At 54.4% G+C, this 18,455-nt stretch overlaps 1 protein-coding gene across 2 annotated transcripts; it reads right to left on the bottom strand.

The window, feature by feature from the left end:
* Positions 1 to 2,033: 2,033 nt before the first annotated feature.
* RABGGTA (Rab geranylgeranyltransferase subunit alpha) lies at positions 2,034 to 7,966 on the bottom strand. 2 transcript variants are annotated; one of them, XM_068547085.1, is made up of 17 exons: positions 7,879 to 7,966; positions 7,510 to 7,564; positions 7,201 to 7,311; positions 6,694 to 6,818; positions 6,314 to 6,501; positions 5,851 to 6,054; positions 5,455 to 5,538; positions 5,284 to 5,366; positions 5,093 to 5,194; positions 4,885 to 4,990; positions 4,740 to 4,791; positions 4,480 to 4,568; positions 4,243 to 4,331; positions 4,034 to 4,150; positions 3,281 to 3,394; positions 2,927 to 3,014; positions 2,034 to 2,259 (listed from the first exon to the last, which is right to left on the bottom strand). In XM_068547085.1, exons 2-17 carry the CDS (start codon positions 7,510 to 7,512, stop codon positions 2,111 to 2,113), a joined length of 1,704 nt encoding a protein of 567 aa, XP_068403186.1. In that variant the 5' UTR covers positions 7,513 to 7,564; positions 7,879 to 7,966; the 3' UTR covers positions 2,034 to 2,110. The 2 variants fall into 2 exon arrangements, with proteins under 2 accessions (XP_068403186.1, XP_068403196.1); XM_068547095.1 differs by lacking the exon at positions 7,879 to 7,966 and adding an exon at positions 7,713 to 7,823.
* Positions 7,967 to 18,455: the final 10,489 nt, after the last annotated feature.

Here is an 18,455-nt window from a genome sequence, read left to right as displayed (position 1 = left end):
GGATGTCCATGTGTGGGTGAGGGGGAAAGAATCGTCCCTGTAATGTGGGAAGTTTCTCTAGCGCGATGGGGGCAGGGAGGGTCCACCCACACCTCTATCCAGCAGACTCGCTCTTCCCAAGCTCAGGCTGCCCGCCTCTGACCCTGTGAAACTGCCCACCGGCCTGGCTCTGGGACTCGTCCTGCCCAGGGAGGTCCCAACATCCCAAGCTGGTACACACTGGTGACATCAGCAGCCAGGCCCTCCGACTGGCTCCACCAGCCAGCCCCCACCATCCATCTGTCTGTCCCTCCTTCTTCCTCTAGCTAGGCCACAGCCCCCAGCATGAGTGAGCTGCCCCCTGATTCCTGTGTCCCTCCAGGTTGAGGATTAGGGGGGTCAGAGTAGAAGCAATCTCTTTGTTTTCTAACTGCCACCCCCCACCCCCCAAACCTAGGGGTCTGGAGGAGGCTGAGGTCTTTGCTCTGAGGCTCAGGTGGGAATGAAGGCCCCCTTCCCCAGGCTGCAGAGTACCCCCTTCTCTCACTGAGATGAAAGTCTGGTGAGCTGGAGGCCAGGGCTCTCCAACCTGGAATTCTTCCTGGGAATCCTGACCAACCGGCTCCAGGCACCTGCCCCAACTTCACCCTGACACTGGGAGAAATGCCAGGGAGGCCACCAAGAGAACCCCAAGGCAAAGAAGAGGTCAGACATCTTCTGGAAGGCTGGGACCCTGTTCCTGGGGTCTCTTCCCTCCATCCCGCTGTTGTCCCAGCTCTGTCCATGGGACCCTGAACAGAAGACAGTGAAAACAGGGTGGGCAAGGGGACACAAGGAAGCTGACTGGAGGAGATGCTGAGTTTGGTGATGCATCAGGCAGGGAGGTGGCTTGGGGAGTTGGGACACAGGCTCCCGGACCGGGCACAGAGCCCTCCACATCCTCGTGACCTTTTCCTGTGCAGGTCTAAGTCCCCAAATCCTCCAGCACACTCAAGAGGATGCACTGGCGGAAATCAAAATTCCAGGCAGGTGTGAGCCAGGTCAGCCAAAGGGCTTCATGGAGGGGCTGCCTGTGTATCACTATGGATATGGGAGGGGCAGGGCCCTGAGAGTCCGGTTGTGTGTGAGCACATGTGGGTCCAGGTAGATTCTCAGGGAACCAGGAAAATGCCTTGTCACATTCTCTCCCTCTTGTTTCAATCTTTCTCTTTCCCCACCCAGCCAGGTTTAACTCAGTGCCCTCACCCCTGAGTCGCTCCCCTTTCCTCCCTCCGGGGAGGCTCAAGTGCCTCAGGGCTTTCAGTCAGGACAAGGTATGTGTATGTGTGTTGGAGGGGGGACCATGGGAAAAGACACCGTCTCGGTACCTCGGGAGCTGGGGCCAGGCTCTGCCCAATCCAGAAGCAAGAACATGAATCTGGAATCCCAGACCAAGTTGCAGAGACAGCTCTGGCTCCAGCACTTGAGCTCAGCAACCTTGGGTGCATCTTAACAGCAGTTTCCTCATCAGTACTATGGGCCTAATCGTCTCAGCCCTGAGAGCTTGTGAGGACCAAATGGGATCAAGGACTTCCAAGGGCTCTTTATCCAGAGCATGCTACTCATGGGGACTGACAGTGTTGCTGTAAGAGAGGGGAGCCAGGGTGCCCTGGCCTACTCCTCCTGGGAAGAGCTTTCTCAGCTGTGTTGAAGGAGAGCCAGGGCAGACAGGGCATCTAGAAGGGGCACAGGTCACGGGAGAAACTTCCATGAGCCCTTTCAGTTAGAGAGACTTCCAGCTGCTTTGTGGTCCAGCCCCAACCGGAACCTGAACTCAAATCTGATTGCAGCCTGGAACTTAGACCCAGCCCAGCCCCAAACCAGAATGTAGATTCAAATCCAGCCGTTGCCCTGATTCTGCCCCAGATACTGAGGCTTTGGTTCTCCATGACAGGGAACAGCAGGACTGAGCATAAAATGAAAGTAGAGGGGGTGAACTGACATACCCTCACTCTCTCCCTTTCCTTTCCAGGATAGGTAGCGGTAGTAATGATGGTGGCGGCGGCGGCGGCGGCTTAGCAGCCTTTGGGGGCCTCTTCATTGTTTATTCAGTTCCAATAAGTTAAAGGGCAGGGGGCGGGGGCAGAGTCTCTTAGGTGAGGCTGCTGCGAACCGAAGGCAGCAGCTCGGCCAGATGCTCCGAGATGCCCACTGCTTGGCACAGGGGGTTGCCCTGCAGGTTGAGGAGGACCAGCCTGGGGCAGGAGGCAAGAGGCTGGAGCACTGCAGGCTGATGGAGGCCTTGGGCAGGAGTCAAGGAAAGCTCGGCAGGTTCCTCCAGATCCACCTGCTCCTGTGCACCCATCACTGCTTTCCCTCAAGAACAGGGACTGCTGCCTAGCAGCCTGCTTGGTGGGCACCTTGTCCGCTTCCCCGGAGGGCATAAGGCTCTAGACTGCAAACACCAGCCCCCGGGGGCCAGGCAGGAAGCACAGGAGGCTGACTGGATACAGTCCCAGAAGGAGTGGTGGAGACTATGGCCAAGGTGAAAGCTAGCCCCGGATGCAGAGGCACCCATGATCCACCAATGGCCAAGGGCTGCCAAGTGGAAATGCAGGCTAAAGGTTGCTTTAACTTCCATTTTTTAAAGAAAAATCAGGATTCTAGATTTTTTTAAAATATGAAACTTCTTGATTTTAAAAACATGATGCGCTACCCAAGAATATCTGTAGGCTGCTGGTTTGTGAACTCTGGCTTGAGGAAGTCACTTACTTCCATCCTGCAAAACTCTACCAGTACAAGTCAATGATAGCCTCATACAGCGCCAGGCTACCCTCTCTCCTCAGCTTAGACAGCCACAGCCCCCTCTCCATGTCCAGGGGCACACCACTCTGCTTGCTGTCTGTCCCTTCCTGGTGTGGCACCTCGCACTACCTGCTGTCTGAAAGGTACCCAGAAGGAAGGATACGGTTGTTGCACAGAAAGAGCTCCTGCAGCCGGGGCAGGTTAGTGACACCGTCCAGGGACTCGATAGTGTTGTCATTGGCCTGCAGCACCTGGGGAGCAGGGAGGGCAGGGAAGACAAGGCAGGGAAGGCAGCTGTCAGCCTGGGATTGGTACAAGCAACTGGAGAGCCCAGGGTGATCAGCTTACAGTGCATGGAAGGGCTCCTGGGGTCAGGCTGGGTGACAGAGGAGAAGGCAGGGGTCATCTGTGGGGTCTGGGAGGACCTGGGCATCTCTTTGTAGGGTGGGCAGACTTCTGAGGTGGAGGAAGGGGAAAAGGACCAGCCAGGACAGTGACAGAGGAGTGAGTGCTTTACCTCGAGGCAGCGCAGGGCAGCCAGGGCAGGGGGCAGGGCTCGGAGACGATTGTGCGACAGGTCGAGGTGAGTGATCAAGAGCAGCTGCTCCAGGTGGCAGAGCACCGTCAGATCCTGAGAAGGGGGGATGAGATACCCAGCGAGACCTGGGGGAAGGTCCTCAGCCATCGTTTGTCAGGCACTTGCCCTGTGTGCCCCACACAGGCCCTTGGGGACCCCAGCTGAGGAGAAGAGGGAGCAGGTGGGACGCTCACCTCACCACCCCTGGCAGTACATGCTCCATGTCAAGGACATGGGAGAGACCTGAGCCCTGGGGCTGGGGTGGCCAGTGGAGTGGTGGGAGTGGGGCAGGTACGGGGGATGGAGCAGGGCGCTGGGATAAACACAGACACCGGTGGGAGCGGGCCTGGTGAGTCTGGGATCGGCTGGTGGGAGCGAAGGTGGGCAGCGGTGACGTGTTGGGGAGACTGACTGGGAAGGACTAGAGAGGAAAAAGAGAGTCTGGAGGGTTTGTCAGAAAGCTCTGGAAACTATTCAGGTTTTAGGTGTCGGGGCCTGCTCCAGGGAGAGAAGCATGGGAATGAGCTGAGGAAGAAATGTCCAGAAAGGCACGTGCGACTGAAGGAAAGCCGGGGGCATGGTGAGTGTCTCGGCTGAGGCCCGGGGAGCGGATACAAAAGCCGGCCAGGTCATGAGGAAGAGGGAGGCCAGCTGGCGGGGCGAAGGCCGGGAAGGCGCGTGTGCAGTCCCTACCTTGTGACCAAGATGCAGAACGCGCACCTCCGCGTACTCCATCTTGAGCACGCTGTTCTCCAGCAGGAACTTGCTTCGCAGGTCGTCCAGGTACGCGGCCCGCATAGGGTCCACGGCCTGGCAGGGAGAAGGCACAGAGAATGCATGTCAGCGGCCCTCCTCCTGCCCGCTGGGCCTCCCCCTCGCCGGTTCCCGTGGACCCGACTTGCCTTGAGGGTCTGGAAGTATTGCAGCGTCTCCTTCTCATACTGCAGGGGGTCCAGCGCCCGCATCAGCAAGATGATGGTGAGCAGGCACCCTGGGGAGAGGGCGGGGAAGAGGATGGTCTCTCCTGGATCCTCCTCTGCTCCCATCCTCTGGAGACCCTTCCCGCTCTCCCCAAGGGGCCCCCCCCCCCAGAAAGGGGCCTCCTCAGGGGAGCGGGAGCTCAGGGAATCGGGCCTCACATTTATTCTCAGGCTCCAGCTCCTGCAGCTCCTTACAGGATTCAAGCTCGGACTGTAGCACCGTGGACTTCTCCACCGACAGCTCACACCTGAGGGTGGGCAGGGTGGGGGAGGGGATGATACCCCAGCCCTGGGGTACTAGTCAGCCCCAGTATCCAGTCTGAGATCATCTGCTTAAGCCCCCAGCCTCCTGCCCAGCTGCCTGCTGCCCAGAGTCCAGAGCCCCGATCCTCGTCTGCGTGCTTCCCTGTCATCATCACCTAAAGAGCTGTTCATCCGTGGCGGAGTCCCGGCACCAGCCCTCTTGGCGGCCTGTGAGAAAGAGCAGGTGGTCGGAGGGGACACCCATGACGGGAAGAGAGGGATGAGGGCTGCTGCCAAGGGGGGAGGTGCGGGCTGTGTCACCTTTCAAGAGCACACACTCCTTCTGGGCATCGCCTGCTGTCCAAATGACACGAAATGTATGTTGGGGCAACTGGTCGTTGAGAGAGGTGGCGGGCAGGTCACAGAGCTGGGAGCATGGGGTTAAGAAAAAGCCCGGCTGCACCACTTTCCTGACAGTCCCAGCCCAGCCCTACCCCAGCCTCCACTCTGCCCACCAATCCTGGGATACCCAGACGTGGCTAGGCCGGTTCCTGCCATCTGGGGTCCTCCACGCCACGGCCAGGGGTGACTCGTCCACCACGAGCAGCAAGGTCTCCGTCCTGGAGCCCACCTGGCACGGGGGACAAAGAGAGACCCGTCACTCCAACAGCACCAGGCCCACGATCCACGATGCTCTCCGGCAAAAGCTGCAGGACTCACTAGCAGGGGCCGGGAGAAGGAGACAGTCAGACAGGCCTCATCCCGGCTCACGTGCAGGCAGCGCAGGGCATCCTGGGGATCCGCTGGGGGAAGACACAGCCTCAGGTCTCCTTAAATATTCTTCCATTTCTTCTAAGCCCTAACCACCCAGCTTCTTCCCCCACTGCTCACCTCGTCCCAGGAGCCAACGATGGTAGAACCAGGCACTCTGATCATTGGGGTCAGTGAAGAAGGCGTTCTGCACCAGCTCCAGCTCTGCAGGAGCCAAGGAGGCATGGGGTTGTGGTTAGGACCCTGCTTGGCTCCTGGCCGCCTCAACATCCCACCCTCACCTTGGAGTTCCTCCAGCCTGCAGTTTCACCTATAGGCTGGCCTTGCCCAGGGGCTGCACATTTCAGTTTTATCTCCCCCATTGGACACTTCGGCTCCCTGCAGCCAGGGACTGGATCTTATGCACCACCAGAGCCAGGCAAGTTCCCGAGCGGCAGGTTCAGGAACAGGCCTAGGCATGAGGGTTGGAAGGGTGGCACTGCAGAGTCCTCCCCAGCACCCCCTGACTCTGCTTACCTTTGAGCAGCACATCCTCAGGGAGGCGCCCCTGGGGTCCAGAGTCTGGCTGCGGATGCAGCTGGGGCAAGAGGCAGGAGCGGTAATGCCAGGAGGAATAGTTGGAGAAGTTTCGGGTGATGAGGCTGTCAGTGAAGGCTAACTCCTCTGCAGGGGGCACAGCTGCCTGTGCAGCCACAAACCGCCGGTAGTCCCAGCAGTGAACTGGGGGGAAGGGCATACAGCACATCTCAGAAGCAGGGCAAGAAAATCTCCCCGGCTGGTACCCCTGGAGTTCCCTCGGAGATTCTGAGAAACACCTCTCTGCACTCCATGGAGGATACATTTGGCTCCATCATCCCTTCTGCCATCAGCTCAGTGGGCCCATCCTGGTCATCCCTCCCCACTCTGGGCCTTACTGAGGCCCTAGTACCAGAACGTGGGGCAGGTGAGGGCTGTAGGGACAGAACCTGCAGGCACGTACAGTTCCGCTCATCAACCTCGAGGAAGCGAGCACACAACTCCAGCTCCCGGGCCCAGTTGGGCTCTGGCAGGCGGCCCAGCAGCCAGCAGCGGTGGTGCCAGGTACCGTAAGACTTGGGGTTCACCCTCAGACAGCTCTCCAGGAAGCCCAGTTCTGCCTTCACCAGAGTGGCCAACTCCTCGGGGGACCTGCACCCAGAGGGGAATGGGGGTCAGGGCCCTCCAACACCCAATCTCAGCTCACCCCTGTCTTTCTGCACCCAGCCCTCCACTGCCCTCTGCCTATGCCCCTGGCTGCCCCACTCTTCCTCCAGCCCTGGACCCAGGCAGGGCAGGGGCAGAGCCAGGGCCATCTTCCCGGGGCTCTGAACCCCTACGCACTTCTGGACCTCCAGCCGCTGGAGCACCTCTCGGCGACAATTCCAGAGGGTGGCAAAGTCAGGGTTGGCTCCCAGAATCTGGCTTGTCAGTTCCAGCACTGATTCATCCAGCTCTCCAGCCTGGCGCTGAGAAGGTAGATAGCAGGGTCAGAGAGATCATATCTTTCTCCTGCTACACGGCTAATAACATAAATACAACTACCGACTGTTCTGTGAATGCCATTCTATACTACAGGTACTATACAAAGCACTTTATGGGTTTACATGTATTCTCTCATTTAATTTTCACAACAGCCTTATGCAGTAAGTGCAATTGTTAGGCCCATTTTACAGATGGGCAAACTGAGGTCCAAAGAGATTCAGTAACTTGCCAAAGGACACACAGCTAGTACCTGATAGAACGCAGATATTGATCCAAGCAGCCTGACTCTAAGGCGCAGTTCTTGGCCTCAGTGCTATACATACTAAGGGAGCCACTGTGGGAGGGGACTACCTCTGAGGGCCCCACCTTCTGGAAGACAGTCTGGGTGGCTGACTGGTATAGCTTCAGCTTCTGTTCCCGCTCTAGCCTTTTGGCTTCCTCTTGCTCTTCCGATGTCTTCACCTTCAGGCGCCCGTGCTACAGGGATGGGCGGGTTGCAAGAGTGCAGGCTGCCTTGCAAGAGTGCAGGCTGCCTTGCAGGGGCATACCCACCGGAACCCCCACTGCGGAGCCCCAGGTTTATATCGGGCAACGGAGGCAAGGCCCCACGCGGGGCAGGGGCAAGGGCAAGGGCGTGGGCATGCGGAGGTGAGGGGCTGGGCTCAGGGTTCTCACCATGGTGCTGGCTCAGATTCAGGGCAGGGGAGGGGTCAAGTGGTGCCCGTGAAACCTGGGGAAAGACGTGTCAATCATGGGAGCCCCGCCCCTGGTAGCCCCACCCCTAGATGTCCCCAGGAAGCCGCGGGCGAGCCGGGGCGGAGACCCCTGGGGTGTTAAGGGGTTCTGGGACAGGCACTGCACGTCCAGAAGGCACCCACCCGGAATGGGACTTGCACACGTGCAGCCCTGTCCACAGCCCGATCCGCCGGAGCCGGGCCCGAGCTGGGGCACTTAGGTGATGGGGACTACTCCGCGCCCAGAGGCTGTCGCTACCCGCCCGCCCCACGGCTCCCAAGCACTGCTGGCCCCCGCCGGCGGACCCACCTGTGCTGGGAGGAGGCGTGCGCGGCGCGGAACTGCGGCGCCCACCACCGAGCCCGAGCGCTAGCGCTAGCTAGAGCGGCGTCACGCCCCGGCTCTCCGAGACGCAGCGCCCTCTGCAGGCCTGGGGAGGGGCTCGCGGCAGAGCGGGCGGGCTCCGGAGGCGCCTGCGCAGGATCTCTGCGAGCCCTGTCCGGGAACGCCAAGTCCCTGTCAGCCCTCTGGTGTGTAAGAGTGTGCAGGCGTGACTGTGGCGCGCGGGGGAAAGCAGCGCGGGGTGCAATTCCAGCCACCTACTCAAACCGCGTTTCATTTGAAAAGGTTTCCCCAACAGCCGGAAGCCCACCCTCTCAGCGCTCCACTAACCTCTCTCTGGCCGCACTCGCCGCCTCTTAGTTGCTAAATCTAACTGACGGAGTTTCCTCTCCTTACCTCCACTGACCTCTGCAGCATTTGACGCTGCTGACTTCCCTAGGCTTGACACCCTGTCCTGGCTTCTCCTGCACTTTTGCCCCCCTCTTCTCATCTGTTCACCGTCTCTTCCCCTAAATGTTGGTGATATCCAGGGCCCTTTCCTCACTCCTTTCCACTTCACACACTGCTTCCTTGGGAGAATGTTCACAAATCCAAGCCTTCAACTGCTTGGAGTTGGAGCTCTCCAGAGCTCTGTCCTGGGCCCACAGATCTTCTGGCCCACACTTTGTCTGGGTGACTTCATCCACACTCATGGTTTTAATTGCCATCTGTAAGCTGATGACGCTTAAATTTATATCTCCAGCCCAGATGTCTTGCAAGCTTTTATAATGGAAAAAAATGTACACACACACAGGAGACACAGACATTTTTTAATAGAATATTTATTTAGTTAGGCTGCAGAGGGTCTTAGTTGTGGCACGCTGGATCTTTGTTGCAGCATGTGGGATTTTTTGTTGGGGCATGAGGACTGTTAGTTGTGGCATGTGGGATCTAGCTCCCCCACCAGGGATTGAACCCCTGGCCCCCTGCATTGGGGGCACAGAGTCTTACCCACTGGACCACCAGGGAAGTCGCAGACACACACATATTCATAAGCCTATTAGGTATCACCTGGGTATCCCAGAGACACCTCGAACTCCAAAAGTCAAAAGGTATCATTGTCTCCCCTCCTTCCAGCATAAACTTTGGCCTTTATGTTTCCTATTTTAGTGGATGGCCTCCCCACTTTTCCTTGATATCTCTTAAATACCCTCTCCATTCCCACTGCACTAAGAATTTAAGTTCATTTATTCCTGGGATTGTTGGAAGTCTTTTCAATGTCCCCTCATCTCCACCCTGTCCCCTCTTTTATCAGTTCACCTCTGTGCTGCTGAATCAATCTTTCTGAAATGCAGATTTGATCATGTTGTTTCTCTGCCCAAAACCCTTCCATGGCTCCTGACATCTTTTCAGGAAAGACTTTGAATCTCTCAGGTCAGCACATCAGACCTTTTGGCATTTGGACCCTGCTTACCCCTATGGCCTCATGTCCTGCCTGTCCCTGTTAAAAACTCTTCATCACAGCTGGTAGGATGACTTGCAGTTTCCCAAGCACATTAACCTGTTCCCGCTGCCTTACTCTCCTTCCTCCACACCTCTTCCTTTGCCAGAATAACTCCTGTTCATCTTTAAAACTTAACTCGTGTCACCTCCAGGAAGCTCTCTAAAACGCCCCAGTCTGTCAGTGATAGCACTTACCCTGCTGTGCCTGCGGTGAGTCTTGGTTTGTATGCTAACATCGCCTAGGAGATTCAGAGTTCCTGGAGGACAGGAACAATATATATTTTTTAAATTTTGTTTATTTATGTATATATGTATGTATGTATGTATGCATTGGCTGCGTCGGGTCTTCCTTGCTGCGCGCGGGCTTTCTCTAGTTGTGGCGAGCGGGGGCTACTCTTCGTTGTGGTGCGCAGGCTTCTCATTGCGGTGGCTTCTTTTGTTGCGGAGCACGCGCTCTAGGCGCGCAGGCTTCAGTAGTTGTGGCGCGCGGGCTCAGTAGTTGTGGCTCGCGGGCTCTAGAGCACAGGCTCAGTAGTTGTGGCGCACGGGCTTAGTTGCTCCACGGCATGTGGGATCTTCCCGGACCAGGGCTCGAACCCGTGTCTCCTGCATTGGCAGGCGGATTCTTAACCACTGCGCCATCAGGGAAGCCCAGGAACAATATTTTTTTTTTTTGGTCTTGCTTCTCCAATACTCGGCCCTGGTTCTCAGTAGTTATTGTGTAGTTATTAGAATGAATACAACACCACATAGTGAGGGCTGGCTTGGCTGGGCCTAACGGTGAGGGCTGTTGGCATTCAGGGATGGGAGAGATTGTGAGGCCTGGACCAGCCTAGGAAGGTTTCCTGATGGAACCTTCATGGGTTCAAAGTGGTCACTGAGTGTGTATGTGTGAGTGTGCTGTATTTGTGAGAAGTGTGTGTCCATGTAGCATGTGTATGTTTATAACACACATCTGGGTAAGAAAATATGGCTTTAAATTTTTTACATTTCTTCCACACCTTTTTCAGGCCCTGGAAATGTGTGTAAAGTGCCCACTCTATATTCTGTCCTTTCTGAGGCCCTGTAACAAGTTACAGGGGAAAAGAGACACTTGTCCTGGCCTCCTGTACTTCCTCACTGTCCCAGTGAGGAAAGAGTTACACCATTTGACGGCTGTCTTTGTGCCAGTCACTGTGTCAAGAGCTTTGCACACGCACAGGATCACACGTGGGAAGCAGTGTGCAGAGTGGTTAAGAACGTGGACTCTGGGACTTCCCTGGTGGCGCAGTGGTTGAGAATCTGCCTGCCAATGCAGGGGACATGGGTTCGAGCCCTGGTCCGCGAAGATCCCACATGCCGTGGAGCAACTAAGCCCGTGCGCCACAACTACTGAGCCTGCATGCTGCAACTACTGAAGCCCATGTGCCTAGAGCCTGTGCTCCGCAACAAGAGAAGCCACCACAATTAGAAGCCCGCGCACCGCAACGAAGAGTAGCCCTCGCTCGCTGCAACTAGAGAAAGCCCATGCACAGCAACAAAGACCCAACAGGTCCAAAAATAAACAAATTAAATACATAAATTTTTAAAAAAAGAACGTGGACTCTGGGGTCTGACTGCCTGGGTGCAAATCCTGGCTTTGCCACTTATTAGATATGTGACCTGGGCAAGGCACTTAACCTCTGTGTTGACTTTCTTCTGTGTCTCAACTCCTTCAGCAGTAGCATAGGAAAAATAATGTTACCTACCTGCTAGGGTTGAAGTAAAGATAAAATGTAAAAGTCTATGTAAATTGCTTAGGACAGTGCCTGCTCCGAGTAAGGGCTCAGTGGATAGTTATAGTAGTAATTTTCTAATTTTCATGACAAATATGCCAGGAAATAGAGGCTCAGAAAGAAAGGCTGAGTAACTTGCTAAGTGCTACCCATGTAGTAAGTGGTCAAGTGGGCATGGGTTTGATCTAGCCCAGACCTCTCTCTACCTCACCAACTGCTTTTTTTGTTTGTTTAGTTGGGTTTTTTTGGTCACCACCTGTTCTTGCTTCCTGCTCTATAACCACTCACATGTACAGCCAGATACCTGGGAACACAGGTGCCCACAGATGCAGATCTGCCAGGTACAGTCTTACATCATAGTCACTAAGGGCGGAGGAAGGCTGAAGTAGGCACGAAATACTTTTTAGTGATTAGTAATCCTGAAACTGGGAAGTCTGAGTCAAGCAGGTTTAAGGGATGAAGCGAGTCTCAAAATCTGCCTCCAAGAAGGTGGGGCCTGGGTTTGGAAAGAGGACAGGAAGGGCATTTCAGGCATGTGTTATGACAGACTTAGCTGGCAGGCAGTCAGGCAGGCAGAAGCTGAACCAGGCGCCTTTGGAGATACGAGCAATGGAAACAAGACAAGCCTCTTGCTTTAAGGCAAAAGGAGGTGTCAGGAGTTATATTTGGCCTCCTGTGTGGGATAAGTGGGAACCATGCTGGTGTCTGAGGACCACAATCTGAATGACATTTGAGGAAGGGATTTTACTGCCTTCTATGTAGAGAAAAGAACAAGTAATAACTGAGTACCGACTGAGCCTCAGACATCCTATTTGATGTTCTCACTACCTATGTGAAGTAGGTATTATGATTTTACAGTGAGGACCAATGCATACAGTGGGTTCACAGAGGTTAAGCCGCTTGCCCAAGGTCACACAGCTGGGAGGAAACCAAGTCCCCCTAAAACCGAGTTCCCTTACCAAGTTTATGATTAATCTATCGAAAATTTTATTCCCTTTTTGGTCCCCTCTGACCTCGATCCTGTGCTAATTGAACACTAATCAACCAGAGTCAGATGACTAAAGTTGCTGTTGTCTGTCGATAACAGAAGATGTCAGCGTGGGCACGGGTAGTAATTCTACCCAGCAGAAAATGGGGATCCCAGGAGGCAGAGATGAGGGACCCACAAACAAGCTCTGGTAGAGGCATGGTGAGGGCAGGACTGGGGATGTGGGGTGAAGAATCCTCAGTGGGGGAGTGAAGGAAAAAACAGACTATGAAGAGAGGTTCTGTGACCTTGAAGCCAATATTAATAATGACTAAATTCTTTACAGCCATGATAAGAAGAAACTGAAATTCTGCCCAAGGTCACACAGCTTGTAAGTGGTAAGAGCCTGGTCTCACACTGGGAGGCAGGGTGCCCTTCAGAGGACAACTAAATCACCCTTTATATACACACAATAAAGTTTTCTACTTCTCTAAATTGAACAAACAAACCAACTGACCCTGGCTGTCTGATTCCAGAAGACACTCTTACTCACTTTCCCTCCGCCTGACTTGCCCACCGTGCTCTGCTGCAACCGGCAAAGGCCCAGAGTGTGTGGGAGAGTGAGGGGGTGTGGAAGTGTCACAAGACTTCTGGAAAGCTGGGGTGGGTGTGCTGGAGGCCCGGGTGGGGAGGGAGTTCCACTCAGAGGAACTCAGACCTGATGGTCTGGATCTTCCTGGGGCCATAGTTCCGCAGGGTATCAAGTGAGCAGTGGTTAGATGTTTGGATGGGGGCACCCCGGGCATTTGAGAGGAAATCAAATGCTGGGAAGGCTGAGGGTCAGCTTAAGTTGAAGTAAAGGAGTTGCAAGGGCAAGAGCAGAGCCTGGCACTTGCCGCCCAGCAGGAAGGGTGGGGTTGAAGCTTCCCCATGCATGAGCGGAAGTGCCCATTTCTTACCTCTTGCAACATGGACCCTCCTCTCCCCCAGCTTCCTGACCTTCTCTCTAACCTTGACCACCACAGAACAGGACATCAGAGCTGGAGAGGGCTCGACAGGTCATCTGGCTCCCGTTCATTTCCCAGCGGCCCAGAGATACTTGGTGACATGAAACCACATACACGTTGGCGGCAGAGCCAGGGCTGGAAACCAGGTTTCCCAGTGATTATCATAGAGCTTTTACACCCATCAGCTCCATCTCAGGATATGTTGAGGGATAAAACGGTTAACTGTGGGTAGGATGATAGGATAGCAGATATAACTGGTAGGATATTCATCTCCAAATAATAGTGGTTAATGTGTGTTTGTCAACTTGGAGAGAAGTCCCTAGTGGTGGCACTTTTCAGTGATATGTTGGATGAGCACACAGTGCCATTCTCATAATTGAAGGTAGCTAACATGTAGTTGGGAGGAATGCTGGATGATGGAATCTGGATCTAAACATAATTTGAGGGCCCATATTTGACCAGATGGCACTGAATAGTGACAGAGGTACAATTGGGTTCTTTGGTCCTCAAGTCATCCTCTGCACAAGAGCATGATGTGTGGGCGATGGAATAACACCAATGTGTGCGGACAGGGAGATTCTGGTTGGCATAGGGCTGGTAAGAGTCGACTCCTTGCCAGAAGCACTGACCTGACTTTGAGCTGCACGAAGAGAGCTTTAGGACCCAGAATGATGGGGTGCAGAGGCCCCAAATCTGTGATGGTCAGACCCTGTTGGGAGTGTCTGGTGCATTTTAAGAGGGACAGGGACAAACGGCAAGGTCCAGAGAGAGCAATCAAGATGGTGAGGAGAGTCCACAACCAGAGAGAGGACAAAGGAATGTCGAACTGGGGGAGAGGACTCAAGGGGCAGATGATAGTGGTCTTCAAACTCTTGAAGGGCTGCTAGTTGGAACAGAAGCCACATTGATTCTGTTAATCTTGAGTGCAAAGAACAAAGACCAGTGAACACATATAGCCTTGTTATGGGGGAAGACTTTCTTATAATTAAAGCTGTCCAAAGGTGGAATGGGCCTAAATGAGTGGTGGTGAGCTCACCATCATGGAAGGTAATCAAGCATGTGTTGGTCAACAACTTTGTGAGAATGGGGTAGAGAACATTCAAGGACTAGAATGTTCCCCAAAGTTATGAAGGAATCTGACACCTGGGATGGCCCAGGGAACCAGAATGACTCAAAGCCCAAGAAGATCCTCTATATTCACCACCTCCCCAGGGTCCTGGGGTCCTCTGTACTTGGTCCTCGTGCTTGGATTTTTTTTTCTCTCCTTCCTGCTCCCCAGTGCCTTGTGCCGGGTTGGGGAAATTCCACGATAGACAACAGTGCCACCAGGTACCCATAACTGGAGAAGAGGAAGGAACAGACTGGCCAGTCAGAGGGAACGGCAGGGCCCCAAGTCTGGGCCCAAAAGACAGAAGGGCCCCAGAGGGAAAGTCCCCACGCTAGAGCATCCTGTCTCTCCCAGGGTGTGGCAGGTGTTGACTCAGGTTGGCATCTCTAGGGGAAGAGATGTAGGGAAAGCAACCAGGAAGTGGGGCTGAAAATCTGGAAAAACTTCTTGAGCCAGAACTAGAGTCTCTGCACTGCACGGTGGTTGGTGAAGTTGACAGCATTGCCCAGAGCACTGGTGGGACTGGGAATGTGGCCAAGAAGCTCGCTGTGTGGCAGGGCCTGGGTGGCAGCCTCCTCTGTACAACTCCATGGTATGCCTTGGGCTTGGGGCGTATACACTGTGAGTGGTGCCAGGAAGTAGCAGTCCTGAGGTTCTAGGCCTGCATGAGAAACAGAAGCCTTGGAACAAGGTGAGACTGTGGGGGCCTAGGGAAGGAAGGGATGCTCTGGCTGGGAGATGAGAGCAGCGGACAGAGGACAGTCCCAGGAAGGAGGAGCTGCTTGCTTTGGGGAGGACCCTGCCCTTACCCCTTCCCTGTTCCATTCATTCATTCAACAGTGACTGAGTGCCCCTGTGCTGGACACCACGCTGGGCACGGAGGCCAAACACGGACACATGGAGCTTATGGTCCTGAGAGGGGCTGTCGCACAGAACCCTCTGAGTGTTGGGAACAGTGTAGAGAGGCAGTCAAGTAATCCTATAAGCAAATGTAAAATTACAGCTCTGCCCTTAGGGAGGTGTGTGTGGTGCTGGGTGAGCTCCTATGGGGGTGGGTGAGGTTTCCCAGGGAAGTGAGCTTGGAGCTGGGGCTGCAGGTATGGGGGAGGAGCCCTGGCTTGGGGCTCAGACACACATCTCCTCTGTGCTTCCCCGGAAGCAGGGCCTGTGTTGCCCTCTTTCAGCCCATCCTGTGGGCGTACAGCACCTCTGCTTCTGCTCCTGCCATGACCTACCGAGAAGGCTGGTTTGATCGCATGTCTCCTCACCTGCCTGCCCCATGGTGGTTGCTCAACAAACATTCACATAATTCAGCCGGTCAATCCTTGAGCAGTAATCACTGAGCACCAATACAGCTCACCCCACGGCACTGACCAAGACTGCCAAGGTCCCTGCTCTCGTAGAGCTAACACTCAAGCTGGGGAGACTGACCCTGTAGAAGCAAATACACACAAAAGACGATTTCATCAAGTCGTAAGTGCCCCGAGGAAAATTAAAGAGGGTATTGAGATAGAGCTGGTGGTGGTTGTAGGGGGTCCTGGGAAAGAATGAATGAGTGAATGAATGAATGGTAAGCCATGGTGGTCAGAGCAACACATGCTGCACCCTGCTGGATGGGGCTTAGGAGGGCGAGCTGGGACTCTTAGAACCCAGGGCAGGGAGCTTGGGGCGAGGTGGGGAGGAGGCGGACGGGGAGTGGTGTGGAGCCTCAGAACTCAGTGTAAAGAAGGAGAATGCCTGGAACTGATGACAGAAGCAACACTATGTCTCCATGTCCCCTTTGCACCCAGCAGCATGACTCAGGCTTGAGTTCTGAAGGGTGTGGGCAGGGAGGACCTGGAGTTGAGGTTCAGGGAGCTTTCAGGGTTGGCCAGTTTCCCCAGGCCTGCTCCCACAGAGGTCCCTAGTGCTCCCACAGCTGGCAGCCGTGCTACGCAGTCCTCTTCCCGAACCCAGGCCCCTGAGCAGGGGGCAGGGAGCTAAGGTTGAGGCAGGAGATAGATGGGCTCCAGGTGAGACATTTACAACCAGCCTCCTGTTTACACTGCTGAAACCGTGTAACTCTGATTGGGACTTGAATGCATGTGCCGGGACTCAAACCCAGCCTAAACCCAGATTGGGACTTGAACCCACAGTCTTTTTTTTTTTAAATTTATTTATTTATTTTATTTTTGGCTGCGCTGGGTCTGTTGCTGCACACAGGCTTTCTCTAGCTGAGGTGCATGGGCTTCTCACTGCGGCGGCTTCTCTTGTTGCGGAGCACGGGCTCTAGGCACACGGGCTTCAGTAGCTGTGGGACATGGGCTCAGTAGTTGTGGCTCACGGGCTTAGGTGCTCCGCGGCATGTGGGATCTTCCCGGACCAGGGCACGAACTCATGTCCCCTGCATTGGCAGGCGGATTCTTAACCACTGTGCCACCAGGGAAGCCCCTGAACCCACAGTCTTTTAATTGAGATCACACGCCTGGTTTCAGGACTTAATGAAGCTCAGGTTCTTGATGTCTCCTTGCAGAAAGAAGTCAGTGAGAGGCAAAGTGATAGGTAAGAAGTGGATTTATTTAGAGAGAAGCACACTCCACAGACAGAGTGTGGGCCATCTCAGAAGGTGAGAGGTCCCGAAATATGGGGTGGTTAGTTTTTATGGGCTGGGTAGTTTCATAGGCTAATGAGCAGGAGGATTATTCCAATTATTTTGGGGAAGGCGCAGAGATTCCCAGGAATTGGGCCACCGCCCACTTTTTGATCTTTGATGGTCAGCCTTGGAACTGTCACAGGCGCTGGTGGGTGTGTCATTTAGCATATGCTAATGTAGTACAATGAGCATATAATGAGGCTCAAGGTCTACTGGAAGTCAAATCTTCTGCCATCTTGGACCTAGTTGGTTCTAACCAGTTTTTGTCATGTCCTATGGCTATGTCATTCTTTTAAAGGTTGTGCCCTGTCCCCTTCCCTCCTGTTTCACTTCCAGATAAAAACGACAACAGGAGCGGGGTAAAGAGCTGGACTTTGCCTCTGGCAGACACTTTAACAGTAATGGCAGGGGTAGAGAAGAACTGAGCCTTGCCCAGATGGGAGATGAAGAGACCACATATTTCTCATTCTCGAGGTCAAGGAGACCTTTCCAACTACACATGTGCAGAAAGGCTCCTTGGGGGCCAAAAAGGGAGGGGGCATCACCCCACAGTAGGTGATGTCAGTCTACCCATAGGCCTCTTCACTAGAATCCATCTTAGCTGAGATGCGCGTGCACACATGGGAGGACCCTGAGATAAACCAAATATGGACTCAGAGCCAGACAAAGCAAGATGATTGGCCAAAGGAAACCCGGAAGAAATGCCCCATAGAAGTGATTCAAACTACCACGAGGGTGCGACTCTCTCTCTGAGTCTACCCATGTGAGTCTTATTCACATGCACCCTTTTTTCCTCCTAATAAACACTTTACTTGTTTCACTACTTTCCATATCTTTGTGGGAATTCATTTCTACACAGCCAGCAGGCCAGGGGCCCTGTCACTGGCCACCATCCCTGGTGGTCTCGTGGCTAGGATTCAGTGTTCTCACTGCCGCGGCCTGATTCTAGTCTCTGGCCGGGGAACCGAAATCCTGCTCCAAGCCGCTTCAGGCCGAAGCTACCCGAGATCAAGGTGTAGCCTGTGGGGCTAAGCCCAAGGACTGAGGAATACGTGGGGCTGCAGTTCTGGGAGTGTGAGACCTGGGGCACAGACACTGCCGTTAGCTGGCTCAGCCCACCCGCCTCAGGGAGGGAGGGAGGGGTCCTCACCATTGGGTCCCACTGGGCCTGTGAGCTCAGCTGCACCCTGGGTGGCTTGGACACTCTAAGCACTATTCTGTTCTGAGTGCAGGGTTCAAAGGTTCTGTGAAGCTGTGTAGGGGGAGGAGGAGAAGGGGCCAAAACGCAGCTCCTGTCCTGGGGTTGTGGTGGGGTAGGGGGTTTTCAACCTTATCTAGGGGACCTGATGAGGACATCCACGGCTCTAATACCAGTCAAGAGCCAAGTGAATGTCATAGGTTCCCGAAAAGGGGCAAGAGAAATTGCAGAAGAAACCAGAAGTTTCTAGGAGGTTGAAATGAGTTTTTTTTTTTCTTTTTAAATGTATTTATTTATTTATTTTTGGCTGCATTGGGTCTTCGTTACTGTGTGTGGGCTTCTCGTTGCGGTGGCTTCTCTTGTTGCAGAGCATGGGCTCTAGGGCGCGAAGGCTTC

This window comes from Eschrichtius robustus, chromosome 1 (genome assembly GCF_028021215.1).
Source record: "Eschrichtius robustus isolate mEscRob2 chromosome 1, mEscRob2.pri, whole genome shotgun sequence".
NCBI classification, from domain to species: domain Eukaryota; kingdom Metazoa; phylum Chordata; class Mammalia; order Artiodactyla; family Eschrichtiidae; genus Eschrichtius; species Eschrichtius robustus.
The sequence above is the reverse complement of the archived record's forward strand: the minus strand, read 5'-3'. Positions and strand labels throughout refer to the sequence as shown.

Coding starts and splice junctions, on each gene's coding strand:
- RABGGTA (XM_068547085.1), bottom strand. Junction 4,569..4,739: donor ACGGATGAACAGCTCTTTAG/GTGATGATGACA, acceptor GCCCACCCTCAG/GTGTGAGCTGTCGGTGGAGA. Junction 2,260..2,926: donor GCTCTTTCTGTGCAACAACC/GTATCCTTCCTT, acceptor CTCCTGCCCAAG/GCCTCCATCAGCCTGCAGTG.